This window comes from Taudactylus pleione, unplaced genomic scaffold (assembly GCF_031769625.1).
Source record: "Taudactylus pleione unplaced genomic scaffold, aTauple2 ptg000316l, whole genome shotgun sequence".
Taxonomy (NCBI): Eukaryota; Metazoa; Chordata; class Amphibia; order Anura; family Myobatrachidae; genus Taudactylus; species Taudactylus pleione.
This window is the reverse complement of record NW_028284717.1, coordinates 11259512-11280661: the sequence shown is the minus strand read 5'-3', so window position 1 is coordinate 11280661 and position 21150 is coordinate 11259512. Positions and strand designations below refer to the sequence as shown.

The following is a 21150-nucleotide window of genomic DNA, read 5'->3' as shown; positions in this document are numbered from 1 at the left end:
TTTTAATGGAGTAATCGCCAGCTGCGACTGCTCGCAGCCTGGTGATTGCTGCGCTACGCTGAGGCTGGCTTCATCTGTATAGTGTGAATAAGTTCTAAAGTCCTGAAACACATTCCTGTAACCAGCTAAGAACACATGGGGGCATATCCAATTGCAGGCAAAGTTTTGAAAAACCCCATGAGGCGGGGTAATTACCGTGGCTACTTTCTCCCAGCCCCAGAGAAAATCTAAAAAAATAAATAAATAAAAAAATACCTATTATAAAAGCTTAAAATGTCAGGGACTCCTTCAAAACCTGTCGGACCCCTCCCCAATGACTATTTAGGCAATTGGAAGTTATCAATTAGTCTAATTGGTCCAGTAATTACATGTCATTATTGGTTGTTAAAACCAATAATGACTTCAAATTACCCCCAAATCAACTTTTTTGTTAATTTATGCACCCCAAATTAATTAAATAATTGCTTTATATTTTTTTTTACATTTTTTTTTTTAATTGGCCTGAAATTACCCCTAAATCATCATTATTTCTACTTTTTCGTTTTAGTAGTTTGTAATAAAAGAAAAAAAAAATTTGCTTTGTATATTTTTTTTACTTAAAAAAATGCACAAATCATCCATTTGCTGCATTTTTAAAGAACACAGTAATAATCATTATTGCCGCTTCCTAATTTTTTACAGACTGTTCCCCATTTTTGCAAAAAAACAAAATTTCTTACAGGGTTTTGCCCCCAATTTTTTTTCCCTATTAGATACTTCGGGTATCAGGATCGTGCATGCGCGGTTATAGAAAAGTGGTTGCAAAGCCCACATAAATTGTGGCGGGGAAAACCTTGCAGCCAATTAGATATGTACCATGGAGTTTAATTGAATAACTTAATGCTAGTCACAAGATTGTACTATTACAGCTAAAGGTTCAACTCTACTCCTTTGATATTTTGTTGTGCACGGGGTTAAATGTGCAAATTAGGCCTCTGTCGCCTTGAAGCTACGCGGTCATAGAATGTCCCGTTCATGATTGATTTTCTTTACCGCATCACAAACTCAACGACATCAGGTTTAAACTAAGATCACGATGTACAAACCTGCTGACATCGGTAAGGTGTGCAGTTTTGTATTGGACAGATTGGATGTGTTATATTTGCAAAACAGACCACTAAGTTCTATTTCGCACATTTAATTTGTAAGGAAGAGAAGACTCCATGTAATTGCTGTTAGTATGAAATAGGTTACGTAACCAGCATTAATAGAAAAGATTACGTGTGTGTAAAATACACTCCAAAACAGAAAGAGTAGTTCACACTTCCATTGCAGCTGCCAGGACGAGCCTCTGTCATCAGTAATGAGGTCTTCAGCCAAATACTGCACACTGCTCATTAGTAGCAGCATAGTCACTGGGTGTGATCCTGCATAATTTAAAATAAAAGTAGCTCCATTTAAACACAAGTAATACTAATGAGGACTTAGCGATCGCCAGTATGAATTTTAGTGGATCTAGACCAGTGGTTCTCAAACTCAACCCTCACGTTTTCCCAACAGGTCATGTTTTGAGGATTTTTGTCCATGGAAACAGGTAGGATAATTACCCAGAAACATGCATTAACTCACCTGTGTGTGATTACAGGCATCCACTAAACATGTCCTGCTGGTGGTACTTGTGGACTGGATTTGAGAACCACTCAAATAGTGGGAGCCATAATGTGGGTTATTATTATTACATTTTATTTATAGGGCGCCACAAGAGGTCCGCAGCGCCGTACCGACAGTAAAGGGTACACAGAACATTACTATACAGTAAACAACTTATAAACAGAGCACAAGTAACAATTAGCAACACAATTCTCCATACACAATACAGCTGGGAAGGTGAGGGCTGTCATAGAAGTGCTAGAGAAGAAGGCTGTGAGACAGTGGGGAGGAGGACCCTGCTCCTAGGAGCTTACAATCTAGGGGAGACGGACAGATGACATGAGGTATGAGTGTGTAGAGGGGGACCTGAATGCAGGAAGTAGGCGAGGTAGAGATGGCTGAGGCAGGAGGGACAGAGACTTGGTGACGGTTATGTGGTGGAAGGGTATGCTTTGATGAACAGGTGGGTTTTCAGTGCACGTTTGAAGCTCTGCAAGGTCGGGGAGAGCCTAATCGAGCGAGGGAGCTCATTCCAGAGAAGGGGGGCTGCACGGGCAAAATCTTGGATACGAGCATGAGATGAAGTAACCAGGGTGGAGGAGAGGTAACAGTCATTGGCAGAGTGAGCGGGAGGGAGTATGTAAGGAGATGAGGTTGGAGATGTAGGGAGCAGTGGAGTTAGAGAGGGCCTTGTATGTGACGGTTAGGAGTTTGAAGAGGATTCTGTAGGGGAATGGGAGCCAGTGCAGGTTTTGGCAGAGGGGAGCAGCAGAAGTGGAACGGTGGGAGAGGAAGATAAGTCTAGCACCAGCATTGAGTACAGACATTGGTTGAACCAATATGCATGACAATGAGGCACTCTGCCTACGAGGACACTAGTTTATAGAGAACGGATAGGCTGATTATGGCTTCTTCTGAGCAGGTGAGCTTAGGCGCATTCGCCAATGGCGAGCTGGCACTTACTCCGAAAAAGGCCTTCGCTGTGCTCCGGTCGTTCTATCTTCAAGGGGACACTGCAGTGAAAGTAATATAGGGCCCGAGGCAGTGTCAATATCGGACGGTGTGTAACTATTTTCGCCAACTGTGTACGTGCGGCAGTGAGTTTAAGAAGGCGAATTCGCATGTGAAGTGAGTGGCAGGTAGTCAGCGCATTAGGGGGGAGGTAATGGGAGGGGGGGCTACCAAAACGCAGACATGTTTGGTACCTTTTCTGGGCGTGCCCTAGTGAGCCCCTGCAAATTCGTACACAGCTGCAGAACCCCTGGCAGCATTGGGTTGCTCGGATGTTCGATATGCGTCTGGTTTTTCCAATGTTTCGTCTTTTGTGCGCAAGTGGCAGATATAAGACGCCAGAGGTTGGCGCACAAGACAACAGATAAATCATTAGGATATATGTGTCAGGATTTACATGCACCTCTGAAACAGGCCCATAACGAGACAGCCGCTGTTATTTTATTTTGAGTCTGTTATTAAACAGTTTATTTCACTATACACTGTGCAAAGCTATTCATTTACACATATTTGTGGTAGAACTTCAGTAGCCTACTGAAATATGCTATACGCTGCACCTTGGCCTCGGTCTCACTATGAACTGAATCACCACACAAGCTAATCACATTACAACGAATGAGTTGAGTCCCACCCAGACCTTAAGTGATGGAAAACGATTACACACACTTTATAGTTGTACTGCCGGCGCCCGGGAAATGTTTTATAGGAGAACTTCACACTTGTCGACATCCCAGTGCCGGATGTCGACAAGTATGTAACCAGGATTGGACTGGCACATAGGGGTACAGGGGAAATTCCCGGTGGGCACCACTACCAGAGGGCCCCGCCTCCTCTTCTAATGTCAGGTTTCAGACAGTGCACTTGAATACATTGTTACTCTATTACAGAGTCAGTTAGTTAGGTAGAGCAGGAACATGGATGAACAGACCATACAGTGTATTATCTATATTGTCTGCAGGCTATGGGCCTGATTCAGCGGCCGTTGCGCATGCATCTCAGTGCACGTGCGCGAACTAGTGTGAGTGATTGGGTAGCGCTCGCTCGCCCAGCAAAGACAGCCCAGTGGAATGAGTGAGAGGAGAGGCCGTTTGTGGGTGGTAACAGGGGCAGCATAGTAGTAACGGGGGGAGTGGAGGTGCGAACACAGGCGTGCCTGAATGTTTCAACGCCGTTTCTGGGGCGTGCATAATTAACAGGCGGTGTCATAGTACACGTCACCTGGTTGATTTTTACACAGAACTGTTCGCAGTGCTTGCGGTAGGGTACAGTCAACCACAAGCGCTGCGGTCTGATCCGATGGTTCCCGATGTACCAATGGTTGTATATACTTCCCGGAGATGACGTACGCTAGTGGGCGGCTAAAGACAAGCTGGTGGGCGTCTATAAACACAAAGTGATCGCTCGCCAAGACACAGTGCTTATGCCTTGCCGTGCAATCGTCTGCCTTGACGTCACTTAGCTGAATTTGCCTACGCTGGGAGCGAGCAGCCGCATCTAGCGAACGGGTCTGAATCAGGTCCTATGTCCTCTATAATGGTTATCCAAGCCTCTGTTGCAACTGGCCACACCGCTCTGGAGGCTGGCCACACCCCTTAAACATGGGCTCCAACCACTGCCTAACCCCGGTGGGCCCCTTGGATATTAGGTTATAAGTGAATAGATTGGTCTGTTTAAATGACCTTTCATCTAGTGTTGCATCTGTGGTTTTAGGGCCTTATTCATTACGGATTGCAACTGCAACAGTGTAGGCAGATCGGTCGATGGTGCATACGTATAAACAATGTGGCTGCACTAGTTAGCATTGCGATCGCTCACGCAGATACAAAGCCATCCCAGACAGCGGGACGGGACGTCAGTGTTTGGGTGGTGGTGACGGGGGAGTGGTCGGAGAAACGCAGGCGTGCCAGTCTGTTTAACTGCCGTTGCATGGGCGTGCATAAAGTAGCCACTGCGTCAGCATACGCAGCTTGAGTGCTCACTGCGTGCGATGAGGTTAGCAATTTCTGAGTAAGGTCAGACCTGTTGTAATTGTGCGTGAGGGGCCGATGTTACTCGATGGTACCGATGTATAATCAGGATTACAAGGTATTACGTATGTGCGAGAGCGGTAGTGGGCGTCTCTATGCTGGCTTTGGGCGTCTCTGTGCTGGCCTTGCAATTGCAGTCATTAGCATATTTTCGCAGCAGACCTGCATGCGTAATCACAGCTGCCATCGCAATAGCGATCCATAATGAATCAGGCCCTTAGTTAGGCAATTATGAAGTGTCCGACTTGGAGACTATGCCATGAGTGAATATATGGCTAATGAATTTCGCGTTTAGCTAGCTTATCTGTTCATAGGTATAATGGTGGCCCGAGATTACCTTCAGAGATTGATGTGATACATTGTGGTTAATTATAGTTAGAGTAATGGAGGACTGAAATGTATCACAAAGTTATGTACTTGTAATGTGTATTTCTGGATAAGAGTAGACGATAATGTTTTATGGAATCAATTGGCTGAATGTTATAAATTGTAGTCTGCGTTTTAAACATAAGAGGCAAAATGGTGGACAGCCGTGTAGTCCGTACAACAAGCATCATCGTCCATTTAGGGTTGATGTTTGAGGGATTGAGGTGCATTGCACAAAGGGGTGAATAGTTGTTAGCTGAATTTTGTGGTAAGTTCGCAAGAAACTTTACACATCTCCCCTATTTAAGTTTGAAAGTTTCTATTTGTAAGAAAAGTTGAACTAAGCAGTGTTATTTGTACTGTGGGAAGTTATACTGTGTAGTGCTGGGAGAGTGTGTACAGCAGCAGTGATGTGTTTATTGGTCAATTATTTTGGATATTTAGCAAATGCATAAGTGGCTGGATAGAGGTGTATGTTGGAACATATGGAAATTATTGCTATAGAAGCATTTTGTAATTGGCTCTGGTGTTTTGCGAGTAGTAAAATGGAGGACAGCGTGTATCTATACAGTTTCTTTATACCTAGCATGGTATGGAGTTAAACCATATATTAAATGAGGTAAAGAGGAGTATACAGATAAGGGATGCTGGGATACACACACATCCTCACATTCTACTTCATCCTTTGCCAACAATCCCTAATTCCGAATCTATCTTTCCCTCCCATTGTGCACATCTTGATGTGCTGTGTGGCATTTGATGACGTACTAGATCTTACTTTAATACATGGTTTTAAAAGATATGTAAACTTTTAAATATTGATTGTTAATTAAATATACATATTACTTTAAATAAAACTATGTCTTGCATGCAGTCTCTCTTGATATAAATAGAATTTCCTTTATTTAAAACAAATATTGTAAATGGATTATGCTTAGCCAGTGTTACAGTGTTCCCGCTAGGTTGTTCTAGCAGGGCACCGCGCATTGCCCGATTTTAAAACTGTAAAATGCGCCCTGCTGAAACAGCCTGCTGCTGGGTGTGCCGGGTGCCATTTCCACCCACTGGCCACAGTGTCCCGCAGGTGGGGAAAGTTACGGTGAAACAGTCACCATCGGGTGAATACATGCCGTGCGCATCTATTTGCCCGACTGTGACCATTTCACCACATGCCCACCGCACCTTTTCACTCTGCAGGGAGAGCTTTGGGGCTGCCCAGCATCCCAGTGATTTCTGGGCATGCTCCCTACAGTGCCGAAAAGGGGGCATGTCTTATGGACATGCCCCCTTTTCGAGTGACCACGCCCATTTTTCGGGCACGTCCATTTTAACACCAGGCACCCTTTCCCTCTCCTGCCCTGGTGTGAACACTATGTTATTTTAATGAATAAATTATACATGTTTATTAAATGGTGGCTAGTATATTTGCTCCAGTATTATGCAGTAACTCAAGCTCCCCCACCAGTGCTATGGAAAATAGAATGCTCCATTACAGCAGCAAAGACCTGCAAAGTAAAATGTATGATAACTGATGCATCAAACTTCAGCACAAAGCTAAATCTATATTAATACAAATATTGGAAACCACCTCACAGAAAGTCTACAATCTGGTGGGTCTTACCTGGATGACTGCACTGAACCAACAGGTGTTTCCCACATTCTTTAATCCAACGGGACAGTTGTCTTGCCGTTTCCGGTCGTAAGGGTTGGGGGAGTCGCTCCAAACTTCTGGGTGCGTCCGTTTCAAACAAGCCTTGTTCTCGGCTATGCTTGCTTCTAAAACCCTAACGGAAGATTAACAAACAATAAATGTGTTAGTTTATCCTCATAACAGTGATGATCATTACGGGTATCTTTTAGAGTTCACCATGTATTTTTTTTTTTGTTTTTACTATTTTCAAAGGCTTTGGAGTGCCTCTTTTCCCTGTGTATGTTCTAAATGCATACGCATCCATCTCTAGATGAGCCCCTATGTGTTCAAAAGGAATCAATAATCATCACTGTTTACATTTTTGAATGAAATGCAGATCTGGGCAGATAAAATGAAGAAGTACAAGCACAGTAGACAACTGTAAATAGTAAGTTAAGCCACAGTTTCACATGAGTAGATAGAATAATTACTGGGGCGGAAACCCAAACTGCGCAATGGGTAATCCGGATCTGGGATAATGGATGTGAATGTAATAATGTACTTTTTACTAGAGCTGCAGTGGAATATTTGATTGACTGTTAACAATATACTTTACCTACATGGTTTATATCTGGAAGTGTACTTTTTTGGGCTTATATACTCCTTTTAGGAAAAATCCAACATATAGCTAGTCGCTATAAATTCAAATATATTTATATGGCATGCTATAATATTTAATGGAAACTTGCACCTTTTTTTTTTTACCCCGTCCTATTCTTGAACATGCCCTCACCCTGTAAGTCTGGGGCTCCATCATAGGTTTGAACAGTAATAAGGAAAATCTTCACCTGACTGGACAAGCCATGACTAATGTCCAATTAGTACAAGCTTGAGAGTACGCTTAGGAGGTTTGGGAGTTGGTGTGTTCAGAAATCCCTTCTGGGGCGTTACATGGGGTTGGGGGGGAATGGTGGTGGTGTGGATCCATCACTTTATAGCTTGTCTACATGTAAAACAGTGTAGCAGTCTTTATTGGCAATGTCAGAATTTGATGAAGATCAAACAGTCATTCTAGCGACAAAAACAAGTGAAGTGGTCCCAATGCAGGCCAGTACCATGTAAATTGAATACATCTTCAAAATGTGCCCTTAATGCCGAATATTAATTGTACTCGATCCCGCTAAAACTACATAAAAAGATCCTTTGAAATTTGCCTTTTTATTAAAAATAAATAAATGATAACCTCAACTGGTTAAAATGGACAGTATATGCATAAACTGATATAAACAAGTAAAACAAAGGAGGAAAAAAAGAAGAGGAGGGCTAATGGGCTAAGTAAAGCACTATATACAAATGTCGTACTTGTATGCACTTGTAACAGCTCGTTGAGCTAATTAATGCAATTACTACTATTAGGTCCTGCTTGTTCCTGTGAGGACACTTGTCAACGCACCGCTGTGTTCCCGTGTCCAACACTTTAATCCTGCCCACGTCTGACCTTCCCAGTGTTCCAGGATCAGAGCTCTGCCAGATGCACAGCAGTCCACACTCACAGTAAATTAGGAGAGGTTCAGCCAGAGCAACATGTAAAGAGATGTTGCAGCAGCTTTTGTGACCAAACTGAAATTGAGAGATTTGGGGTGATGAACACTTATTACTTGGCAGTTTACTAATAGATGAAAGACTGCGAACTGCTATATGCTGTATTCAAGAAACGAGAAGAGAGTCCCCGCACAGGCCGAGAAATTCAAATTAGTATTGCCAAATCTTTACAGTTGTGTGGCAGTGAGTTATCAATCTCAAATTGTAGTTGGAAATGTCACTAATTCTAATGCCATCAACTTATATATACATGATTGGCGGTGCTCCCCTAGAGTTAAGATACAATAGAATCAAAAAAAGAAAGGAAAAGAAAACTCTTTTGACTGGGGGCACAAACTTAATATAATCTATTAAAACAAAGTTTATTACATAATCTTTAACTTACGTACATAAAAGACATAACACCATATATAGACAGACAAATTACACAACGGTTGTATATTTAAGTATCACACTGTTAATTAAACTATTGTTGGACAAATGTATCGTGTTCTGGTCACTTAGTAGTCATCTGAAATGCTTATTGTGATCCAGAATATGTCCTCCAAGTATGAACTGCCGTGTTCATATGTCAAGGCAAAAAATATTTCTAAAAAACATATAGGATGAAGTATCTGTAGGGAATGTCACCAGACTGCCCCCTTACAGTATGGGGTAATATCTGTCAATTATTTTGGATTGCCGAAATGAAAGAAGGAAAGAATGAATAGTGGGTATAAAAGAACTGCACACTTTGAGGAGTGAAATACTGCTGTTAATTCATCTGCATGCATCGAATGATATTAATGAGTGTTAACCTTCTCAGTGTCAGTTATAACAGTCAGAAAATTAAGATGAGTAATAGTCATACTGAAAAGAAAGAATCAAGAATGCCATGCATCTGCTTTCAAATCTCTATGCTTCAGCGGTATCGTGCAGAGGAGATAATGATGAGAGTACATATATTGACAATAATTGATCCCTTTTAATAGTTGCATCTGCTTTCGGTCCTACTGTGCCCGGCTCCTGCGGGCCAGTACCGATGAGAGTGCGAAGAAAGATAGAAAAATTTGGCTAAAGTCTGTAGTATTCCACATACATATTAAATAAAGTAAAGTAATGTACAAATACATATGTGTACGTTTAGATACTTCAAAAAATATCGTTCCGTTATGCCAGGTACCCAATAAGGGATCAATTATTGTCAATATATGTACTCTCATCATTATCTCCTCTGCACGATACCGCTGTGTAATTTGTCTGTCTATATATGGTGTTATGTCTTTTATGTACTTAAGTTGAAGATTATGTAATAAACTTTGTTTTAATAGAACTGCTATATGCTGCAATCGTGCTCTTTTTGAATCAGCTAAAATGTGATTTTGCTACTGCGATAGAATAGCATCTCAGAGGCGGGAGCTACACTAATGCTGGGTACACACCAGACGATCTTGCCGATGGTCGGGGCGATTTACCTTTGCCCCAGACCATGCAAGATTGCCGGTACACATTACAAGATTTATTGAACAACGGGATGATGTGCTGTTCCGTCTTTCATTAAAATGCACTGCACCGGTTGCAACACTGGATGATGTGGACGATTTGTCATTTCGATTCGCCTCAAAGTGACAAATCGTCCAATAGATCGTCTAGTGCAGTGTTGGCTAACCTTGACACTCCAGCTGTTATGGAACTACATAACCCAGCATGCACTGCTACAGTTTTGCTATTAGGGCATGCTAAAACTGTGGTAGGGCATGCTGGGATATATAGTTCCACAACAGCTGGAGTGTCAAGGTTAGCCAACACTGGTCTAGTGTGTACCCAGCTGAAGAGTGCAGATAGCTGAAGACAAACACCGACGTATGATCAATATTGTGATCAGCTTCATCATTCTCTTACCTGCTGATGGCTTGTTCTTCATCAGTAATTCCAGTCTCTCTGAACGTGCGGTTTGATTCCTCCAGGCTTAGGGCGATAGCCCTCTGCAGGTCATCTTTATCATCACCAGTGAGGTCAATCACATCTAGAAAACAAAAGACAATGTAATGGTGCATACACACGGTCAGATTTTTCCTTCAGATATGAACGATAACGATTTAAAAATCGTTCAGTCGTTCATATCTGAAGGAAAATCGTTCATATCTGACATGCCTGAACGATGGACGATCAACGATGCGCGTTCCCGATGGTCAGATAACGATTTCTGACATCTGATGTGTTTGCAGTCAGACTTGGACGATTCCATTCATTTTAATGCAGTCAAAAATCGTTCAATCGTTCAAATCGTTCAAATCGTTCAAAACTTTGGTAAAATCGTTCAAATCGTTCAAATCGTTTAATCGTTCAATCGTTCATCTGACAAATCTGACAAGTCTGACAAATCTGACCGTGTGTACGCTCCATAAGACATCCGAAAACGGTGCATCGAAAACTGAATTAAAATATATGTATCAACGTTTTCTGTAAACAGAGTATTAGAGAAGCTGTATGTGCATTTTTGCGCACCTCACTTAAAGAAGGGAGAAGCGGCTCATTCTGCGCATTTTGGGTCCAATAGTGCACCCGTTGTGACCAGCGCGCGTCTGGTAGTGCAAGCAATTTAATAGCTCCTGTCACTTTAGGCGGGAGCTACGTGTGCCCAAAACAATTGATTCGCTCCCAATGAAGGCTCTTATTGGCTGAAACTAAAGATCAATTATTACACAATGACCTTTACAACCTACACTCCCAAAATGTACACATTTCCTTGTGCGAGAACACTTTTAAGGCTCTTTCTCCATGACATATAACTACAAAAGGAAAGTGACCTGCAACTGTCAAACTATTCACAAAAGGATAAATGCTTTAAATTTAGGTATTTGATTCCCTGGATACAACACAAGCCATATAGCTCCTCCCACCCCTTTCCCATTGGCTGCTTGAGGTACATTTTAAACACTGGATATGAGCAAACCTGATTTTGTCTCCTGATTGACTGTAACATATTTGCATCTCACCAACTGTTACAGTTAGCAAACAATAGTATAGATTATGAAAATAGGAGTCTATGGGCGGGATATACTAACCTTGCAGTGTACACCGCCAGTCACCGCAAACTTACTAATCGCATATGTACTAACATATGCGATTAGTATCACAAAGGGCAGCTCTTGTGGTAAGCGCTGCCCTTTGCGAAGCAGCAGACGCCAGGTGAGGGTGTCTCCGTGGGACTCCGCCCCTCCGAGCCTGGGAACTTCTGCTGGTGACCTGTGCAGGAAGCCCAGGCTCCTCCTCCTCCCTGGTCTGAAAAATTAGTTAGGAGCCGATTGGTTGGTACTTTATCTTTCACAAATGTATCACTCTCCAAGCTTTCAGGAATACCCCCTTGGGGGGGAGGGGGAGAGGGAGAGGGAGAAAGTACCAACCAATCAGCTTCTGTCATTTTTCAAACACAGGTCTATGCCTTGGAGTGATATAAAGTAAACAGAAATAAAGCACTAACCAATCAGCTCCTGTCACTTTACAGGCTGTGTTTGAAAAATGCCAGTTAGGAGCTGATTGGTTGGTACTTTATCTCTCTCCAAGGCTTAGTACATAGATGTCATAGTGGTAAAGATGATTAGGTCATTGAGCATATAATTAATCCATGCATTGATCCTATTTTCCTAATTGCATAACATGATTTCACTGGTAAGGAAACATACAAAATAGATACAGCAAGACAGGCCAATTACATAATTATAAATGCTACACTGAATCCAAAAGTAACCTATTAAACAAAACACAACTTCAAAGCTACCAAACTAAGAATGACAAAAACCATTAAGAGGTAATACACGTGCCATCAGGTTAAATGTGAATTTAACCTGATGCGTTTAAGAAAGATGTCAATAGTTTGGCATACAACTGCACATTAGCGAGATACGTTTGACACATTACCTCTTGTAGAGAGGGATTCTAAGCAGTAGAGCGATAACAGCCTGGCTAAACTGCAATGCAGAATGGTACGTGGTGACTAAATAGGAGCAGGAAGAAACAACACTTAACAAATCTTACAAGTTAACACAGCAAGCACCAGGCCAGCTCTGTGCAGATACTATGGGGCCATGTGCTACAATAATATTTTTTTTCATCTTACGCAAATTCTAAAATTCAATAGTGTCAGCAATTTGAACCTTAACTGCAGAAAATTGTAATTTAACAGTGATAAAACAAGTTACATAGGTTACCTATTAGGTTTTGGTCCAAATATAAAAATTTGGCCAGGGGCACACAAAGGGGCAGATTAAATTAGCCGTGGGGTATCTGTCAGCCTTGAGCAATTCAACTGACTGCCACATCCCCACGTGTTAAGTCCCCGCCCGTAGCTCCTAAGCTACTCTCTGGGACTTAACGCACGGGGAAATCCATATTCCAGCACTCAATGCGGAATCTATGTGCTAATGCGCACTACCCATGCGTTTACCGCGAGAGGAAATTGACCAATAATTAAAGAGCTCCAAGCATTGAACCCGGAGCTTTCCCCACGTGGTAAACACAGCGGGTAATTGAGTCTGCCCTAAGATGGGGGTTTACAGTTCACCAGAACACACTCGCTGCTCTCACTCCCAAAACTTATTTTTCTTTTGTTCTGAAATTAACCACCTGGAAACTCCCCTCCAAAAATCCTGCTACTGCCATTGGTGGCTTTTACCCGTGCCGAGTACTATCGCATCCTCCAAAGACAGTATACAAAACACACAAATATTTCTAAAATGGTGTATATTGCTTTACATCGGAGCTGTACAAATACTGGTCACAATGTTTACTAAGAAATGCAATCTGGGACATAGTGAAAGCGGAAAGCGGAACCTTCATAAAACAAAATAACCAGGTACTTGAACTTAAGATTGCACACACTGCCAAAACAACCCTCCAAACCACACTTCACCCCAAACTTCTCATTTACATTGGCACCACTAAATCAACACCAATCCTCCACCTCCCTCGCTCCTCTTAGGCACCATTGCATACACCAAACCCCTCATTCTCTCTCGCACCACTACACTATTCACTAAGGGCCTGATTCAGCAAGGACCACTATTGCTAAAGTGTACGCAGACGGCCGATTGTTGCGTACTGCGCATGCATCGCAGTGCGCATGAAGGCACCACTGCGATCAAGCAGATCACGCAGAGCCATCACTGTGTGATTGACAGGCAGTGAGCGTTTGGGGTGGTCGAAGAAACGCAGGCGCGCCGGTCTGTTTGCATGGACGTGCATAAATTAGCCACTGCGATTGCACACGCAGCTTGAGGACTCGCTGCGTGCTACGAGGTTAGCAATTTCTCAGTAGAATCAGGGATGCTGTAATTCTGCGTGAGGGACCGATGGTACTCGATGTTACCAATGTTTGTGAAGGTTTTCAAGGTTTGCGGATGCGAGACAGTGGTAGTGGAAGGCAGTGGGCGTCTCAGGCTGGCAGTGCGACGGCATTGCCATAGCAATCATTAGCATATTTTCGCAGCAGTCCTGCGTGCGATTATGGAGCTGCAATCGCAATAACGATCCTTAATGAATAAGGCCCTAAGTATGTAAAGGAGGGGAAGCCACAGCCAGGAGCCTCTTTGAGGGCCCCTTCGCGGACAAGTAAATGCAACAAGTGACAGCTACCATCGGTAGGACTCTGCATGTAATGTCTGTCCTTAAAGGGTTTTGGATTGTTTGAGCAAACCACTTCTTATTTAAACTGTACATCCACTGTGTTTCTATACAACCATACTAAAAATTAAAAGCAAGCCGGCCTTCTGACACAAGTAACAGATGAGGCATTTCAGTGGGCGGGAGGCATAAAAGATGTTAAAGACATGTTGATTTACCTTTAAAGAGACATGGTTAGAGTAATAAACCTTTTATGAGACGCAGATAAATAGGACTTTAGAGGAGACAGAAGAAGCACCTACTTGTGTCTGCCTGGCTGCCCACGCTGATGTATCGGTCATTGTTGGGGAGCGCTGTTTGATAATAAGTTGCTTCTTCAGGTTGAGGGAGCTTGGCATTGTTTGCAGTGAGAAACGTGACAGCTAACTCCAGATTGCCATTGCTGTCCTTTAAAACATATATAAAATATAGTCAACTGCGTTAATTTAATAAAATGAAAGAAAAAATAAAAATGAAGAAAATCGGACGCCCACACAATTTCCTTTATGTTAGATGCGCTTAGTGTCATCTTTTTAAGTGTCTATTTATAGTGCACATAATGAATTTTTTTTAAAAAGAACCCTTTAAAATGTGTGACATTCTAACGATCGCATTAGAATTTGTGCGTAGGAACGATGTGCTACAACCGGATAATGGCCATGTATTTATCAGACTATACTACACTGCTAAGTCAAGATATCCGACCCGGCACACGTACTTACACACCTGAGCCCATAAATGCTAGCCAGCAGCAACAGGGTGTAGTGTTCATTCTAGCACCCTGCACTTGTCACAACCTCTGCAGTTCCTCTTTCCTGCCTGGGGTGTCACTCTGTGCTCTGGTGCTTCTAGCACACTCTGGCCTGTATCTCAGCAGTTGGTTGCATCAGCTGAGTGTGCTAAAAGCACCGAAGCAGAGAGCGACACCCCAGGCAGCAAAGAGGAACTTGCAGGGGTTGTGACAGGTGCAGGGTGCAAAGAATTTAGACTAGGGTGGACGACATGCATTAAATATAAAACGGTCAACTAGATGGCATTACTTTATTTTAGATCATACATTAGATTGCATTATAATGAAAATTACATTTGTGCCATAAAAAACAAAAACAAAATAAATACAACACAATTTAATTTCAGGTCTATAAACATTACAGTTCAGATACACTTTCTTTATGATACACACAGGGTCATAACTAGGTGGTGCCCGCCTTCACCCTGGTGGCACCGGTCGTGCCACACACACATCTATATCTATATATATATATATATCTATCTATATAGATATATATATATATATACACACACACACACACACACACACACACATATACATACACACACATTCGCATATACTGTATTCAGATACCTGACCATTACACCAACAGGGACTGTAATGACATTGTATTCTAATTAGGGATGAGCGGGTTCGGTTTTACTCGGATCTTTAAATGGCATTTTATTGGCTATCGCCTATCATGTGTTTTGGATAGCCAATATAATAAATCCGAATTTGCGGCAAAGTGGCGATAAGAACCGAGTAAATCCGAGTAAAACCGAGCCTGCACATCCCTAATTCTAATACATATACTTTAATATGGAGTTGGTGCCCCTTTTGCAGCTAGAACAGCTTTCCACAAGATTTTGGAGGGGTTTATGTGGGAATTTGTGCCTATTCATTCTGTAAAGTATTTATAAGATCAGGCACTGATGTTGGATGAGAAGGCCTGGCTTGCCATCTCCGTTCCAGTACATCCCAAAGATGCTCAATGGGGTTGAGGTCAGGGTTCTTCCATAACGAACTCATCAATCCATGTCTTTATAGTTCTTGCTTTGTGCACTGGGGCACAGTCATGTAGGAACAGAAAAGAGCCTTCCCCAAACTGTTGGCATAAAATTGAAAGCATAGCATTGTCCAAAATGTCTTAGTATGCTGAAGCATTAAGATTGCCCTTCACTGGACATAAGGGGCCTAGCCCAAACCCTGAAAACCAGCCCCATACCATTATCCCTCCTCCACCAAACTTCACAGTTAGCACAATGCAGTCAGCCAGGTAACGTTCTCCCGGGATCCGCCAAACCCAGACTCGCCCATCTGACTGTCAAATAGAGAAGCGTGATTCGTCACTCCAAAGAACACGTTTCCACTGCTCCAAAGTCCAGTGTCGGTGTGCTTTACTCCACTCCATCAGATGCTTGGCATTGGACTGGGTGATGTGAGGCTTGCATGCAGCTGCTCGGCAACGGAAACCCATTTCATTAAGCTCCCGCCACACAGTTTTTGCGCTTACATTAATTCCACTGGAAGTTTGGAACTCTTTAGCTATGGAATCAGCAGAGCATTAGCCACTTTTACACACCATGCGCCTTAACAGTCGTTCACCCCACTCTGATTTTACGTGGTCTTCCGCGTCGTGGCTGAGTTGCATGGTGGTTCAATATATGTCCCACCACCAGACGTGACTCTTATTGGCCCACCAAAATAGAAAGATTGAACACCACTGTCCCCCCCTATCTTGGTCCCAGGGTACCAAAATGTCTAGTTACAGCCCTGAATACACTCACATTGTTTATCTTTAAATTACCTGCTTATTAATATCATTCTAATGGTGCATACACACGGGACGATCGTCAACCATAACTATATCGTTGAACGATCTTGCGGGTGTGCTGGATGGTCGATATCAATCGCCCAGCACACCACCAACCAATGTCCCGCAATCAACAATTGTGGGTCCCTATAGTAACCTGGTCAATATCGACCAGGTTGGCCTGCATGCATGGACGATATAATTATTGTCCATATGTGCCCGCGCATCGCAGGTCGTTGGTGGGTTGGAGGCACAGAAAAATGTACGATATGATCGATATCGTTATCGTTCATTTTAACCGTACAGTGTTATAAGCACTGAACTGATGAAACATTAACCTGCTTTATCTACTGATACTGTACATTGTGAAAAATGTTCACATAATTGCATGGAAACATTTGGGCATTAATAACAAACCTTGATGTACTGTTAGCTGCAATATAAATATTTTTTTTAATCTATCAAGATAAACTAAGGAGGAAATGCTCGTCTATGTTTGTGTTATATCTTGCAACACGTGCGGTCCTCTAGTCATGTTTTAATGATCGACATTTTTTTATTTATTTTTTTTACACCATCTGTTCCTGTTGGAATAAATTCATTCATAAACAAATAAATACTGTAAGCCAGTGGTTTACAAACTTCCTTGATTCACAACAGAGTATCAGCTGTTTCTTTTTAATTTTTATAGCCACCCCTAATACAAAAGTTTCATATTGAGAAATTCAGCAAAAAAAATTAATTTAAGTAAATTGTTCTTAGGTGTCATCCTTAGGGTCGGTTATGTGGTGATGGGCAGGGTTGCGCCTCTGTTTGTCCACACATTTTATGAATCGCAGCCACCAGCACTGGTTTTGTCCATCACACTGACCATAAATAATTTGATTTAGTCCTGGACCTCCAACCCGTGGCACCCATGCAAGTGCCCTGTGGGAACCACTGCTGCAGACAGTAACCAGTTCATCTCCATTTCCATTCTCCTCCCTCTCACTAGACATCACTAAAAATTGTGATCTAGAAAGAATACCTTTGTCATATGGGCACAAGACTTCATTCCTGAAATTCTACTACAGGCAGTAAAAATGGAGCCGGTTCTAGAGGGTTGGCCTCACCTTTACATGGTACAACATGACACTACGCGGCAGATTAAATTCATCGTGAACTGTGGCACATTTAGCTGCCAGTTACGGTAGGCAGATTCTCCTCGCACCTCCATAAGCTGTCAGCAGAATCTGTCTTCTGCAGTTACCACTATGAATCCACCTAAACGGGTCTTGGCTTGGTGCATGTTCAAAAAAAATCGTCTTAGTCTACAATCTTCTGTGTTCATTACGATTATACCGACCGTACAGGAACTGTTACTGTGCCTTCCCGCAGACGGCTACATCATGCCACCCGATCAATGCCCATTAGTGAACTGCCAGGGCACATAAATGTATTAAAGAGACTAATAACATTTAAATAAAACAAATGTTTCGATCCAACTTCTGATCATCTTAACCCCCTCCCCCCCACTGTAGGACATCTGTCTTCTGGTTTTGAATAAGAGGAACAGATAGCTTAGAGCACAAATGATGCAGCACATTTGACGGAACACTGAAAATTATTAAGACTGCAACAAACTATGGCCCCCATTTATTAACAAGTTTTATCACCGAAACGAGTGATAAATGTCACTGTGGGGTCTATTTACTAAGCAGTGTTAGGAGACAGAGTGAAAAGTGATAAGAAAGTGATAAGGTGCCAGCCAATCAGCTCCTAACTGCCATCTCACAGGCTGTGTTTGAAAGATGACAGTTGGGAGCTGGTTGGCTGGTACCTTATCACTTTTTACTCCTTATCACTTTTTGTCTCCTAACACTGCTTAGTAAATAGACCCCTGTGTATGATAAATGGTGCTCCAGCCAATTAGCTCCCAACTGTCATATTTCTAACAGTTGACAGTTGGGAGCTGATTGGCTGGAGCACCATTTATCATACACAGTGACTTTTATCACTCGTTTTGGTGATAAAACTCGTTAATAAATGAGGCCCTAAGGGGTCTAGTTACTAAGCAGTGTTAGGAGACAAAGTGAAAAGTGATAAGGTGCCAGCCAATCAGCTCCCAACTGCCAACTCACAGGCTGTGTTTGAAAAATGACAGTTGGGAGCTGATTGGCTGGTACCTTATCACTTTTTGTCTCCTAACACTGCTTAGTAAATAGGCCCCTAAGGATGGTATCAGTGGGTATCAATCGTACTTCTGTGGGAGAAGGGACTTGTTACTAGGGGTAATGGCCATTTCCCTACAAGTCTATGAATCTAAGCAGAAGGGGAGTAAGGGAGGTGTACAGGATGCGGTTTCATTCAGTAACAAATATACATTGATGGCTTAAAACTTACTTTTAGTGCTTGCTGAAGTACCTGCAGATCATTAATTCCCGTAATCTCCCTCAGCTGGTTTATAATCGTCTGCTGGTGCTAAAACACAAACCAAACAAGTAATGTGTAAGCATAGGTGAAATGGTACAAAATCAATCCAAGCACCTGTTAAACTCACACTGATGCAAACACAACAAGAACAGTCCAAACACAGTCCTGCAAGCATAACAGAAACAACTTGGACAGGTAAGGGGCCATCATTTTATATAGTGTACACTTTTAAAATGTATAAAGGAAAAAGATAAACATGTAACACAACATTTATCAGATTGGGAGGGGACTAAAATAATACTTCAACACTACATTATGTTATCCATTAATGCGAAATTGGTTCAGCCAGCTGTGGACCGAGCATCAGCACTGAGCTTTGCAGGTGAATGTGTTCAGTAATGTAGATTCTGGTTCACTTTCTCTGTCTTTTGCAGGAGATGTACACAGCCCATCTCATTAATTAGTTCTGCGGTCTACTCCATTGCAAACTACAATCAAAGGAATTCCAAAGCTCATTAGTCATAGACTGAAATAACCAGTTTACAAACCATGAATGTATTCAGTGTAAACACATCGGTCATGTGGATGTGACAATTTCAAGCCTCAATTGTAAGAAATATTTTACCAGAAACAATAACTCAGTATTTATGATCAGCCTGCGGATTCCTATGCAAAACATGGGCTGCACAGTTACAATGGTCTTTATGTTGAAATGACAAGCTGTGGCCATCCAGCTACTGTGGAACTACACTTCCCTGTATGCCCTGCCACAGTTTTAGCAACACCCAACAGCAAACCTGCAGCAGAGCATGCTGGGATACGTAGTTCCACAGCAGCTGGAGTGCCACACACGTTGCTTACCCATGTACTGTACATATAAACTTTTTTGGGGGGCAATTCAATTGTTTTGGATGCCTCCCGCTGGGTGTCTATAGGAATAGGCGCTCGGCGAAGCAATTCATTTACTTATTTTTTGGTCGCCCATTCGTATTTACCGTGCCTCAAAGCACCGGGTTTAGCCACGATAAAGGGTGGATGGTTGAAGGTTTCTCACTCAGAATTGGCTGCCACCGGTAAAACCATTATGACCGGATTGAATACAGGAGGAAGCACTGATTTTGCAGTCAGGGTCACAACCTATCACCAGGATGTAGTTATGGCTCAGTCATATAAATACTCATTTGAATACTAATCATTAAAACACACACAGTAGATATATGACAATATACTTGGAGGGAGATGCATTAAGCCTTTGACAGAGATAAAGTAGAGAACTTGACTAATTCAACCCATCAGCATCAGTCATTAGGAAGACATTGTGGGTGATTCACAGGTGGACGCAGCGGCAACATTTTTTATGCATCTGCTACCGTGTATTTATGCGAATGCCTAGGCCGATGGCCATCCTATTGAGATGCCCACTGGCAGCGGCGCAAATCCGCCAATCTCCGTACAAAGACGCACTATTGGTGGACCATCGGACATTGTACATGGTACATGGCAGGTGCAGAATTAACCTGTGGCTGCCATATACTTTAATTAGCAGATTAATGCCAGTATTTCTGCTTACTTTTCATGATCGTTTTCGGGTCTAATGGGTTGCATTTGCTTATTAAGGCTGTCAGGTAAGTTGAAAAATCACAGTAACCACCACTCCCCCCCCTAAGCAGAGTCCCATGGGGCTGCTACACGCGGCTGCTTTTCTCAGGGCTTGGCCTTTCAGTGGAGAGAGCGCAGCCGAGCGGCCCTATGCACAGCTGAAAAGGCAGAGCGTAAGTTACTAATGGTCCACATGGCCACCGCGCTTCCTCTGTGCCATTCTAAGGGCGGAATTCAATTGTTTTCGCTGCCCGGATCTCCAGTCTAAAGTGACGGGAGATCGCGGGCCGCGATTCAATTGTTGCAGCTTTTCACGCTGATTGCGACCAAAGTGGTAGGGGGTAGTCGCGTAAATCGTCTAAGTGCTGGGTGCGATCGCGAAAGGTGCCATTTGGGCGCCCAAACAGGTCACTTTTCGCCGATTTCAGCTTGCACCCACCTGGGGCTGAAATGGAGCGCTGGCAGCTGATCGCGCCCGACAGGAGCAACAATTGAATAGCTCCCTCGGGCGCGATGGGGGCTGGAAACAATTGAATTCCGCCCTAATATGGCAAACAAGCACCACTGCCATGGCTAAGTCAATGTGCAGTATTCACTTTTTATTAATGACTAATTTTTTTGCCACATTGTAAATTTGTTTTGAATT

The 21150-nt window shown here is 42.7% G+C and overlaps 1 protein-coding gene across 6 annotated transcripts in view; it reads right to left on the bottom strand.

Annotated features, from left to right (window-relative positions):
• USP25 (ubiquitin specific peptidase 25) overlaps nt 1-21150 on the bottom strand; it is a 151530-nt gene that overhangs the window by 75016 nt on the left and 55364 nt on the right. For 5 of the 6 annotated variants that reach the window (XM_088442757.1, XM_088442760.1, XM_088442756.1 and 2 more), the window contains exons 2-5: nt 18876-18953; nt 14169-14313; nt 10147-10270; nt 6655-6817 (exon numbers count right to left, since the gene is read on the bottom strand). In XM_088442757.1, the coding sequence (XP_088298883.1) occupies nt 6655-6817; nt 10147-10270; nt 14169-14313; nt 18876-18953 (510 nt within the window). Of the gene's footprint in view, nt 1-6654; nt 6818-8116; nt 8253-10146; nt 10271-14168; nt 14314-18875; nt 18954-21150 lie in introns of those variants that run through there. The other variant, XM_088442762.1, reaches the window with a different exon arrangement.